This window comes from Oratosquilla oratoria, chromosome 26 (assembly GCF_046742065.1).
Source record: "Oratosquilla oratoria isolate Oo_2021 chromosome 26, ASM4674206v1, whole genome shotgun sequence".
Classification (NCBI taxonomy): domain Eukaryota; kingdom Metazoa; phylum Arthropoda; class Malacostraca; order Stomatopoda; family Squillidae; genus Oratosquilla; species Oratosquilla oratoria.
The window spans coordinates 16627831-16641895 of NC_134802.1; the positions used below are offsets into that span (position 1 = coordinate 16627831).

General features: G+C 36.2%; 1 protein-coding gene across 1 annotated transcript in view; it reads left to right on the forward strand.

The window, feature by feature from the left end:
- Window positions 1-14065, forward strand: part of LOC143039400 (uncharacterized protein SYNPCC7002_A0175-like) — a 100944-nt gene that overhangs the window by 26660 nt on the left and 60219 nt on the right. The window contains exons 3-4 of the mRNA XM_076209376.1: window positions 4656-4876; window positions 5058-5183. Coding sequence (XP_076065491.1) covers window positions 4656-4876; window positions 5058-5183 — 347 coding nt within the window. The remainder of the gene's footprint in view (window positions 1-4655; window positions 4877-5057; window positions 5184-14065) is intronic.

The following is a 14065-nucleotide window of genomic DNA, read 5'->3' on the forward strand; positions in this document are numbered from 1 at the left end:
AATATATATAGCAAACATTATTGGGGCCAGAACTGTTCCCTGCGGGACACCGCTTATTACTTCATTCCATTTTGAGTGCTGATCTCTTATCACTACTCTCATTTTTCTTTCTTGCAAAAAGTCTTCCATCCAATTTAGCAATTTACCTTGTATTCCTCCTTCATATTCTAATTTCTTAAGCAACTTCTTATGTGGTACTTTGTCAAAAGCTTTTTTTAGGTCTAGAAATGCACAATCAGCCCATCCATCTCTTTCTTGTATTATATCTATTAGCCTTGAATAGAAACATATTAAATTGGTGACGCATGATCGTCCTTGTCTGAATCCAAATTGCCTTGGATTTAGTACGTTGTTTTTTTCCAAGTATTTTACCCATCTACTTTTGATAATTCTTTCACAAATTTTTGCGATTGTACTTGTTAGAGAGACTGGTCTATAGTTGGTAGGTTCTTCTTTATTTCCTCCTTTATATATAGGTACTATATTTGCTTTTTTCCAATCTTCTGGAACTTTTCCTTCTTTTAAGGAACTGCTTATTATGCTATGTATTTTGTCTGCCAGTTCATTCCTGCATTCTTTCAGAATCCAGTTTGCTATTTCATCTGGCCCATGCGATTTTCTGACATCAAAATTACCCAAGTGTGTCAATATTTCATTCTTTGTTACTTCTATTTCTTCCATAGGGGGGACTTTTTCTTTCCACTCAATCTCTTCAGGTTGTATATTTTCCCTTGTAAACACTGATTTAAAATGTTTGTTCATAATTTCTGCCATTTCCATTTCCTCAGTGTATTCAACTCCTCCTTGTCTTAATTTCTCCAAGTCTTGTTTGTTTTTCAGTTTATTGTTTACAAATCTGTAGAATAGTTTTGGTTGATCTTTACACTTTTCTATAACATCTTTTTCATATTTTCTTTTTTTCTCTCTGCACTTTTGTACATATTCATTTCTATAACCAGTATATATTTTCCATTTTTCAGGTCTTCTGTCTTTTTTCCATCTGGTCCAGGCTTTGTCTCTTTTGTCTTTTAACTCCCTACAACTTTTGTTGTACCAGCATTTTACATATTCTTTTTCTTGTTTTTGTCTTGGGACATACTTTTCCACTCCTTTTTTGTAAATTTTTGTCAAAATATTCCATTTCTCTTCCACTGATGTTTCTTCTTTGTATATTTCTTCCCAGTTTTCTTGTTGGAAGAATTCTCTTATTTTATCAAAGTTTGTTTTTTCATACATCATTCTTCCTCTTCTATATTGTTCATTTCTTTTCATATATTTTTCTTCATTAAGTTCCAGTTCAATCAATATGTGGTCACTTTTACCTATTGGTGTTTTATATTCAATCTTGTCCACTATTCTAGGTTCAGATGTAATTATTAAGTCTAGCCTCGATGGTTCTTCTTCATTTCTATACCTAGTGTTCTCTTGTATCCATTGTGTCATTGAATGGTCAGTAATCATCTCAAGTAGAGCATTTCCCCATGAGTCATCACCACTCTTTACTGTCATTTCTTCCCAGCAGATTTCTTTGCAATTAAAGTCGCCCATCATAACTATTCTTCCTCCGTCTTCCATTATTTTAGTTAATGCTATCTTTGTGTCCTCTAACATACTTTTATATTCACTCTCTTCCTACTAAGCTGTTTTAGGAGGCACATAATTGATCACAAATTTTCTGCTCTTCTTATCTCTGTCTTCTACTTCTATCATAATCATCTCTACTGTATTCTTTCCATATATGACACCTTTCACGTTTATATCCTTCTTAGTCAGGAACATAACTCCACCCCCTTGCTTTTTCTCTCTGTTTCTAATCCAATAATTGTATGCATCATGTCCTACACTATTGGGTGGTAGTGGGCCTTTTAATTTTGTTTCTACAATTCCCATTATGTCCGGTTCTTTTTCTTTCAAATAATCATTCAGCTCATTCAATCCTGTTATTAATCCATCTATATTTGTGTAAGACACTCTTAGTTTTCTGCCACTTCCATTGTGTTCTCTGTTTCCCTTATGTTTTTCTTTTGTATGTCGAACTTCCTTAGTTTCATGTTCACTACTCTCCAATAGAATCTCTCTTTCTCTGACTCCGTTCTGTTCTCGTTTTTTGCCTTAGCTTCCAGTCTTTTCTGCTTTTCTTCCTCTCTTTCCTCTTTATTCATTTCTCTTTTTATCCATATCTTTTTGTATTGTTCACTTGTTGCTAGTTTCCCTGTTTTGGATAAGATATTCTCTGCCGTTGTTTGTGACTTGAATTTAATCTTAATTGGTCTGGTCTTGTCTGTGCTATACTTTCCGAGTCTAAATTTCTCTTCGATTTGTTTCATAATTCCTGGTTCATCTTCCTGAACTGATTCTAGTAATTGGCTTACTTTTTCATTTTCCTCTTTGATTCTTGTGGTTCTATCTGTGTTGTGTTTCTCTTCCATTCCTAATATAATTATACATTTCTTCTTGTCTGCTAAATCCCTTACTATATTCTCCTTTTGTCTCATCACTTTAATAACTGAGTCTTCAGTATGTTCTTTTAATTGCTGTTTGACTATGTCAGTGAATGAAACCTTATTTCCTTCTTGGGTTTTCTTCCAATTTTTACTTTCTTTAGCTATCGTTTCTCTGTTTTCTTTACTATTCTTCTTCAATTCCTCATTCTCCACCTTTACCTCTCTTAACTGTCTTTTTAGGTCTTCTATTTCATCAGTTAAGTTTTTATTCGCCTTTTCCAGTTCTTCCAATCTTTCAACCCTTTGTAAAATGGTGTTCATATGACCTAACCTACTCTCCAAGTCCTCGATCACCTTATCGACCTTCTCTTCTAGTCTTGTCAGTCGGGGGGGGGGGGGGGGGGGGGGGGTTGTGACCCCCCCACCCTCTTTATTTAAATCCCTTGAAAATATTCTCATCACTTTCTGCTATATTGCTCCTATCTATACCTCTAATCTTCACATTCCTATTAGACATGTCATCATCCAGCTCGTCTTGGGGTCGTTTGTCTACCTTTCGGCGGCCCGTCAGGGCCATTTCCTCCACCTCCTCATTACCTTCCATTTCCCCAGCAATCCCTCCCCCTCTCCTCTTTCCTCACCTTCCCACTACCCCACGAGCAATTTCCCCCCACCCTGCAAATACAAAAAGGCACTTCTCTTTGCGTTGGGATCCACAATCTTCACTTTTCTTCAGAACGTTCTTCAAGCCGTCCGTTCGTTGAAAGTGTGTGTGTGTGTGTGTGTGTGTGTGTGTGTGTGTGTGTGTGTGTGTGTGTGTGTGTGTGTGTGTGTGTGTGTGTGTGTGTGTGTGTGTGTGTGTTTGTGTGTGTGTGTGTGTGTGTGTGTGTGTGTGTGTGTGTGTGTGTGTGTGTGTGTGTATACGAAAGGGATACGTTTCTGAAGGAATCGCGTAATGTAAAAATCGCATAAAGTGAACATGATTACTGAACTAAACTGTACAGTACATACCAAGTCTGGAGTATTGCATTCAGCTGACATTAAGTTGAAGGATATGAGTTGTGGGATATCAAACAAACTTATAAAGAAGAAGTTAAGTTTTACTATTGCTTACTTGTACATGTTTATATTAAGCTGTACTGTTATGTTGCTTCATACTGTCTCCATCACTGGGTAGCTCTGCCTCTGACTGCGCCTCTGCCTTATACTCACTAGACCGTCCTGCCTCTGACTGAATTTGTCTCACGCTCACGCAAGAATGCTGTTATAGATTTTTTTTTTTTTTCCTTCAGCAACACTTAACAGACCATTTTGCTCATCACTCCTCTGGTAAATGTAGTGCATCTCTCCACATTTGGATAATTTTCTTCTGTAATTTTCATTGCTAGCCTCAACAACTCCATACGATGGGACAAGTTTGTGGCTGTCAGGGTTTGCTGAGGTTGTTCTTCTGATGCTCCTTCTGCCTTCTCCATGAGCTGTACTCGCTCTTTCTCTATCTCTAATAAGTTCTCATTAGAGAGTTTCTCCTGGTATTCTGGTAAGACTGCAGTAACTCATTGATGTCGTTGTCTTTCAACCCGTCGAATCCTATCTGCTGTGCAAGGTGAAGACTCCTCGTGTTGGCACTGACCAGATTATCAGCAATATAAAATCCCTTGAACTCGTGAACGAAATAAGAACATAGCTTCCTCCACACTCCGTTCAGACACGATCTAAGGCACTAAGAGAGGAGAGCGGAGAGAAACATTAACACTAGCAGTGCGCAGGTAACAATGAGCTTGAAGCGAAGCACCGCGCGAAGGGACAGCATGTTGGCGGTACACATGGGGAACACCTGGTGACATCTGGTGGCCGCATCACGGAATTAAACCAGCAGCGCTTTTTTTTTTTTTTTTTTTTTGACGTGTTATTCTAAATGATGTATGTAATATGAAAAAAAATACTAGTTTTTTCACCTCATGTTACTCCAAAATCGCATATTCTAAATACGCATAAATCGAGAAATCCCTGTAAATATTTATTAACACCAGGTGACTATATTAAAACTCTCTTGAGGGGTTGAGTTTGCACTGAATGGATTCTGATTGATTGAAATAAGCCATGCAGAGATCAACTTATGAGCTTAATGAAATTGTATGGTGCTGTCCAAGACAAAATTCTGTAAAATATGCCAGGATCCTATGAGGCTAAGTTTTTATATGCTCGCAGGGTCGTACACCATGTTCGCTCCAACTGATGAGGCCTTCAATGCCCTTGACCCAGCACTTAGGAATGCTCTCATGGATGACCCAGACCTCCTGAGAAGGAGTCTGTTGAACCATATCATCCCAGGGAGGGTCTACTCACATGACCTGGTCAGCCATAGGCAGTCAGCTTCTCAAGATGAAGTTCCTGTGTTTAAAATCAACATGATCCCACACAAGGGAAAAGTAAGTATCACTGGTACAATCTCACTACTGCTGAGACCAGATCTGGTCATGCAGTGAAGGGGATTTAGATGTACGGTAAATAAAATTTGTGAAACCACTTTTGGGGGATGGATTCTGTGTTCAATATTTTATTATCTGTGTAAATATTCAGTATTCTAATTATCATTTGTAAAATACTCAGGCACTGCAGGTAAACAATGTGACTGTCCTGGCTGCTGACATTGAGGCCAACAATGGGATCATCCATATCATCGACAAAGTCCTCGTCCAACCTGAGGTGTTGCAAAAGCCTAAATCAAAACCAAAGGTATGACACACACACGCAAACACACACACGATTAAGAAAAACCACATGTCTAAATACAGTTTTCCATATATATGTATAAATACTTGGGACAGCTTAGAAAATGATATAGCCTAAGCTCAAACAATACATAAATTCAAATCTAAATATGGGAATTGGAAATCAAGGATAAAGATTAAGTTGGAAATATATATGAATTTGAGGCTAGTTATGATAAAATTGGAGAGAAAGAGATGAGATCCAGTGAGCGTTGATCCTTTCCTGTATACTGCAATTAAGTAAATACACTATTTTTACATGGAGCCAAAAATGAATTTCAGTATAAAAAAATACAAAGTACTGGAAATGGGCAATAGAAGTCCATAATTAAACTATTCCTTGGAAAATGAACCCATTAGACAAGGAAAGGAGGAGAAAGCTTTGGGTGTATTGATAAAAGATAACCTGTCACCTGACAGACATATCAACAGGATTGTGGGAGAGATGTATGGACTGCTGCATAAGATTAAAGTGGCTTTTCATTACATGGATGAAGAGATGATAAAAAAAAAAATCATCAAAACCTTGATCTGTCCAAGACTGGAATATGCATTGGTGATATGGTCCCCACGCAGAGTGAAGGATATAAGCAAGATCAAGAGAATACAAAAAACAGCAACCAAACCGGTTCCCAGCCTGACAGATAAACTATATGAGGAAAGACTAATACTTGGTCTGCCAAGTTTGAAAGATTGAAGAGAGGTGATATGACTACAGTATTCAGGTCACTAAGGGGGAATAGATTACATTGATAGAAGAGATTCCTTGATGAAAGATAATAGAGTTTTAAGAGGTTATGAGAATAGATAAAGCCATACAATTAAACCTACGTAGGTATCATGAGGTGTGAGCGGGTATGCGAGGATGCCCACGTTGGTGGCTTCATTATATTTACTTTGTAGTAGTAGCTGAGTGCCCCCTGAATTCTGTGAACTGTTTTGATCGTGTTTTCTGTGTTTATCATTACTCAGAGTGAAAGATAATGAGCAAATCAGCAGTGACTTTATATTTCATAAAGCAAGTATTGTGATGCATCATCGAATCATCGTACATCAGCCATCCGGTGTTAAGGAAGACTACATGTCTACAGAATGTGAAGAAATGCGGTTTTCCATATATATGGATAGATATTTGGAATAGTATTGAAGGTCATTTAGTCCAAGCTCAAACAATACATGAATTCCAATCTGAATATGACATTTAAAGATTAAAGATGTAGATTAAGTTTGAGCTGCACGTGAGTTTAATTCTAGGTATGATAGATTAAAGAATAGGAAATGGGACCCAGCAAGTATTGCTTCTTTCCTGAATACTACAGTTAGGTATATACAATTAGGTAAACACGCATACACACTAGAGAAAAATGCAACATTGGGATGAAGGGAGAGAAGTGACCCCCCCCCCCCTTGAGGAAAATAATAGTAACACAGAAAGAAATAATGGATCAAATAATGAACCTTGACGTCAGGAGATCGCACGGCCCGGATGGAATAGCAAATTGGATATTAAAAGAATGTAAAGAAGAACTAAAAGAAAAAAAAAATTACTAGAAAACTGGAAAAATGCTGATATGGTACCAATTTATAAAGGAGGAAATAAGGAAAACCCAACAAATCACAGACCGGTTTCTCTTACAAGCATGGTAGCCAAAATTTGTGAAAAAGTTATAAAAAGTAGATTGATAAAACATCTGGAGGAGAAGATCCTAAATCCGAGACAATTCGGATTTAGACAGGGAAGATCATGTACCACAAATTTGATCTGTTTTTACTCAAGACTCCTGGACATTATACAAGAAAGGGACGGATGTGCTGATTGTGCGTTCCTATATCTACAAAAAAGCTTTGGATAAAGTCCCTCACAAAAGACTATTAAGAAAAATAGAAACCATAGGAGGGATACAAGGAAAAATACTGAAATGGGTGAGAGACTTTTTGCATGTAAGAAAAATGAGAGTAGTGCTCAGAGGTAAGAGTTCTACTTGGGAGGAGGTAATTAGTGGAGTTCCACAAGGATCAGTATTGGTTCCAATAATGTTTGCTATATATATGAATGACATGGACGAAGGTGTGGAATGTTACATGAACTTCTTTGCAGATGATGCAAAATTATTAAAGAAAGTGAGTACTAACACGGACTGTGAAGTGGGCACTGGATTTTAACATAAAGAAATGTAGCATAATGGAATTTGGAAAAAGAAGTCAAGAAATTGGAATTTGAAAAAGACCTGGGAATGATCATTACAAAAGATACATCCCCTGACAAACATATAAACAAAATTGTCGGTGAAACCCATAACTTGCTAAGATCAATAAAAGTGGCTTTTACTTACTTGGATGAAGAAATGGAAAAGAAAACATTAGTCACATTGATGAAGCCTGAATTGGAGTATGCAGCGACACTATGGTCACCCAGTACTAAAAAGAATATAAAGAAAATTGAGAGAATCCAGAGAGCAACTACGAAGATGGTCCCAGCACTATCAAAAATGTCATATAAAGAAAGATTGTCAAAACTAGAACTACCGACTCTTGAACAAACAAGAGAAAGAGGCTACTTGTTGACCATCTACAGAATTATGAAATGTGTAGAAGTCCTTGATAGAGAAGACTTACTAAATTGAGATAAGAGAAACACAAGAGGACAAGGAAAGAAACTCAATAAGGACAGTTACAGAAGAGACATGAAAAAACAGTTTTCCCCACAGAGTGGTGGATGTATAGAACATACTAGACGAAAAAATAGTGTGTGCAAAAACAATACAAGAATTTAAGAGCAAATTAGATATGGCGAGCATAGCTTCCCTTCCCGCAAGATACAACTAGGTAAATACAACTAGGTAAACTAGGTAAATACACACACACACACACATACTCGAACGAACCACCGAACTCTCAACAGCTATTCACTAGAGTTCTGTAGGCTGCCGAATAAGACGAAAATTATCAATAGTACAAAGAAAGCAAGAAGCCTGGGTTGTATTGAGTGGGAGGGGTAGCACTTGTGGTTGCCCAAGATAATCTCTCTGCAGTGTTGAACGTGTCTATCGTGAGAAAATGTAAATAGAGGCTTTGAAACCCCAAAGGGAATGACCTATTTTTTTGGTTTTCGTAAGTACGAAAAAAGAAATTTGAGTCGAATCATAGACATGGAAAGGGTGATAAATTTTAATAGAAACTCGTGGGAGAAAGAATTCATGGAAATAAGGAAAGAGATTGTGATTTTAAGGAAAGACTATTTTGAAGTCAATAGAGAGTATGTGAACTAAAGAAGAGGAATTCCGAAATAAGTAACAAGCTAAGTGAATTGAAAAAATAATTGAAGTTAAATGTGAAAATGAAAAAATGAAAAAACAGTGATACTACTTTTTCGGGAAACATACTAACATGGCCATTGAATACACAATAACTCTATGGGTAAAATAAAATACCAGATATGAAAATAACGAAGAACCGTCGAGACTAGATTTAATATTCACATCAGAGCCTAAAATTGTGGATAAAATTGAATACAAGACTCCAATTAGGAAGAGTGATCACATACAACTTGAGCTCGAACTAAAAGAGAATATATCTGGGGAGAAACGAGAAACACAGAAAAGGAATACTGATGTATAACAAAACGGATTTTGGGAAAATTGGAAGATTCTTTAAAAATGTGAGTTGGGAAAAATTCTTTAACGAAGAAACACAGGTGGAAGAGAAATGGATGATTTTAAAATAAGTCTATAATAAAGGAGTGGATAAATATGTACCAAAACAAAAACAGGAAAAGGTGTACATTAAGTGCTGGTATAACAAAAAATGTAGTGAGGAAAATATAGAAGATAGAAAAAGATGGAAAAAACTGGAAAGTGGCAAATATATATCAAACTAAAAAATGAATATGTAAGAATACGTAGGAAAGAAAAAGGAAACTATGAAAAAGACACAATAGACATAATAGACTTGGAAAATTCTTTAAAAATGCGAGTTGGGAAAAATTCTTTAACGAAGAAACACAGGTGGAAGAGAAATGGATGATTTTAAAATAAATCTATAATGAAGAAGTGCTGGTATAACAAAAAAAATGTAGTGAGGCAAAAGATAGAAGATGGAAAAAGATGGAAAAAACTGGAAGTGGCAAATATATATCAAACTATGAAATGAATGTGTAAAAATACGTAGGGGAGAAAAAAGAAATTATGAAAAAGACATAATAGACAAATGTAAATATATGTGAATGGTAAACTAAGAAACAAACAGGAAATAATAAAACTACGTCAAAGGAACATGGAATACACAGAGGATATAGAAATGGCTGAAATTATGAACAAACATTTCAGATCTGTATTCACTAAAGAAAACATACACAGTTGGGATAAAGGAAGGGGGAGAAAGACCCCCCCCCCATGAGAAAAATAATTGTGACACAGAAAGAAATAAGGGACCAAATAATGAACCTTGATGTCAGAAAACCACACGGTCCGGACGGAATTGCAAACTGGATACTAAAAGAATGTATAGATGAACTAGTGGACAAAATATATAAGATAATAGATTGCTCACTCAAAGAAGGAAAGGTATCACAAGACTGAAAAAATGCCGATATCCTGCCAATATATAAAGAGGGAAACAAGGAAGACACAATAAACTATAGACCGGTCTCCCTTTTAAGTACAATAGCCAAAATTTGTGAGAAAGTTATCAAAAGTAGATGGACTAAACATCTGGAGGAGAACAATACACTAAATCTGAGACAATGCGGTTTTAAACAGGAAAGGTCATGTACCACAGATTTGATCTGTTTCTATTCAAAGTTGATAGATACAATGCAAGAAAGAGACGGATGGGCAGACTCTGCTTTCCTGGAATTACAAAAGCCGTTTGATAAAGTACCACAAAGAAAACTATTAAGAAAACTCGAAACAGGAGGTATACAAAGAAAACTATTGAAATGGATGAAAGATTCATTGCATGGAAGAGAAATAAAATTATTGGTCAGAGATAAAAACTCTACAAGGGAAGGAACGATATGTGGAGTCCCACAAGGTTCAGTATCGGCTACGATAATGTTTGCTATATATGTAAATGACATGGATGAAGGTGTAGAATGTTACATGAACTTCTTTGCAGACGACGCAAAACTACTAGAGAAAGTAAGTACGAAAAAATATTGTGAATCGCTACAGAGAGATCTAAACAAGGTCTGGGAATGGAGTCAGAAGTGGGAAGTGAACTTCAACATTAGGAAATATAGTATAATGGAATTCGGAAAACGTAAGAAAAAAAGTAAATAAATAAATAGAAATATCAGAACAATACAAAATCGGTGCAAAGGAAGTAAATAAATTTGGTTCCGAAAAGGGCCTAATAGTAATTGCCACCAAAGACATGTCCCCAGACAAGCAGATAAACCAAATAATCGGAGATCAATAAAAGTGACTTTTAATTACTTGAAAGAGGTAATGGTGAAGGAAATGCTAGTCACACTGATAAGACAAAGATTGGAGTACGCTGCGACAGTATGAACACCCAGTACGAAAAAGAATATGAGGAAAATAGAAAGAATCCAAAGAGCAATAACAAAGATGCCAACACTTTCAAAACTGACATACGAGCAAAGATTGGCTAAACTGGAACTACCAACCCTGGAACAAAGATGAGGAAGAGATGATCTGCTGGCCATTTACAAATTATGAAAGGCATGGAAGTCCTTGATAGAGAAGACTTATTAAATTGGGATAGAAGAAAAACAAGGGGACATGAAAAGAAATTCACATAGGACAGTTATAGAAGAGATCTGAAAAATATCTTTCAACACAGAGTGGTGGATATCTGGAACAACTTGGACGAAACAACAATGTGTGCAAACAACATACAAGAAATTAAGAACGAACTAGATGTTGCGAGATACAGAGACAGGTCACCACGAGCATAGCTCCCCTTCCCGTAGAATACAACTAGGTAATACACACACACTAATCACTTCCTGGAACAAACTGGATAAAACAATAGTGTGTACAAAAATTATAAACGAATTTATGAGCAAACTAGACACTGCAATATATAAAGACGGGACACCGCGAACATGGCTCCCTTTCCCGTAAGATAAAACTAGGTAACTACACACATAGGAGGGATACAAGGTAAACTACTAAACTGGATGGAGGATTTTTTGCATGGAATGGAAATGAGGGTGGTGCTCAGAGAAATGAGTTCAGGTTGGGAGGAGGTGATAAGTGGAGTTCCACAGGGATCAGTATTGGCTTCAATAGTGTTTGCTATTTATGTGAGTGATATGGATGAAGATGTGAAATGTTATATGAGCTTCTTTGCAGACGACGCTAAATTGCTGAGGAAAGTGAGTACTGAAAAAGATTGTGAATCACTACAGAGAGACCTGAACAAGGTTTGGAAATGGAGTCAGAAGTTGGAAGTAGACTTCAAAATAAAGAAATATAGCATAATGGAATTCGGAAAAAGTAAGTATATATATATATATACATATATATATATATATATATATGTATGTATGTATGTATGTATATATCAGAACAAAATAAAATCGAAACAAAGGAAATAAAGAAAGTGGGATCTGAAAAATACTTGGGAGTAATCATCACAAATGATATGTCCCCTGATAAACAGATAAACAAAATTGTTGGATAATCCTACAACTTGCTAGGATCAATAAAGGTGGCTTTTGTTTATTTAGACAAAGAAATGGTAAAAAAAAAAATACTAGTCATATAAATACGGCAACGGAAACATGGACTGGAAGTGAAGCTTTTATTCCTAACGTTTCGTCAGGAATAAACGCTTCACTTCCAGTCCATGTTTCCTTTGCCGTATTTATGCAAATTGTTCACGTGGATTTTCATACTAGTCACACTTATAAGGCCTAGACTGGAGTATGTTGCGACACTATGGTCACCCAGTACCAAAAAGAATATAAAGAAGATTGAAAGAATCCAGAGAGCAACTACGAAGATGGCCCCAACACTTTCAAACCTGTCATATGAGGAGAGATTATCAAAATTGAATTCACCGACTCTGGAACAAAAAAGAGAAAGAGGTGACCTGCTGACCATCTACAGAATCATGGAAAGGCGTGGAACTCATTGATAGAGAGAACTTACTAAATTAGGATTAGAGAAATACAAGAGGGCATGAAAAGGAACTCAAAAAAGAGAGTTATAGAAGAGACCTAAAAGAAAATTCACACAGAGCGGTGGATGTCTAGAAGAAACTGAACGAAACAATAGTGTGTGCAAAAACTATACACAAATTTAAGAGCAAACTAGACACTGCAAAATACAAAGACGGGACACCACGAGCATAGCTCCCCTTCGCGTAGAATACAACTAGGTAAATACACACACACTCACACAGGAAGAAACACAAGTTGAAGAAAAATGGATGATTTTGATGAAAATTTATTAAGAAGGAGTGGATAAATATGTCCCAAAGCAAAAACAGGAAAAGATGTTTGTTAAGTGTTGATTTAATAGAAGGTGCAGCGAAGCGAAAGGCGAAAAAGATGAAGAAAAGACAAAAAAAACTAGAAAGTGGAAAAAATATATCAATCAAAAGAACGAATACAAAAAAAAAAAAAAATACGCAAGGAAGAAAATAAATGAAAAAGACATAATAAAAATGTAATGATCAGCCAAAACTATTCTATAGATATGTAAATGGTATATCAAAATGGACATCTATTGAATGTATAAAGAACAACTAGCGGGCAAGATCCAGTTCTATTACATGTTCATTGCAAGAAGGCATTGTGCCACTTGATTGGAAAAGGGCAAACATGGTGCCAATACACAAAGATGGAAACAAGGAAACACCACTATATTATAGGCCAGTATCACTAACCAGCATAATAGTGAAATTAGGTGAATGGATTGTGAAAGGTCGATGGACCAAATATCTTGAAAATATGAACATTCTGACAGTCAGTTTGGCTTCAGATCTGTAAAGTCATGTGTGTCTAACCTTTTAAGCTTTTACACGAAAGTGATTGGTGTGCTGCAAGAGAGAGAGGGGTGGGTGGACTGCATGTACCTGGACCTAGAGAAGGCATTTGATAAAGAACCTCACATTCAACTTATGTGGAAACTGGAGCATATTGAAAGATTAATAGACTGGAGGAAAGACTTTTCGAAGGAAAGATACATAAGGACAGTAGTAAAGGACAAGATGTCAAGCTGGAGAGCAGTAACAAGCGGAGTTCCACAAGGTTCATTGCTTGCACCAATCTTTAAGATTCTAAAGGGAATTGACAACATCAAAAGTGACAAAAATTTTGCATTGAATGAGAATCAGACAAGAAACAATGGTCTCAAACTGTCCGGAAATAGATTTAATTTGGAAGTGGATAGAAACAACTTCGCCAACCGTGTAGTTAATGAATGGAATAAACTTCTTGCAGAGGCAGTGCAATGTAGTTCAGCTCGAAGCTTTAAGAATCATTTAGATAAACACCTAAGCAAGATGCTGTAATGACTATCATTTATTTTATATTATTTGTTTTGTTATCACTTGTCCGTTTGTTTATTATTATTTACTTGATTCTCATTTATTATTAGTTATGTGTCAGTTTATCATTATTTACAATTTACCTGTTTGCTTATTATCTAACTATACCTATGCATTTATTTATGTATTTGATTTACTATTTACATTATTATAGTTTTTTTTATTCATTTATTTATTCATCATTATGATTTTTTTCGCTTCCGACCTAGATATGGACCAAAAGGTCTCCTGTCGGCATGTTCCGCCTTTGTAATCCTTTGTAATGTTTCTTGTCTACGTTAATAACATGATGGGAGGAATAACAAGCTATGCCAACATGTTTGG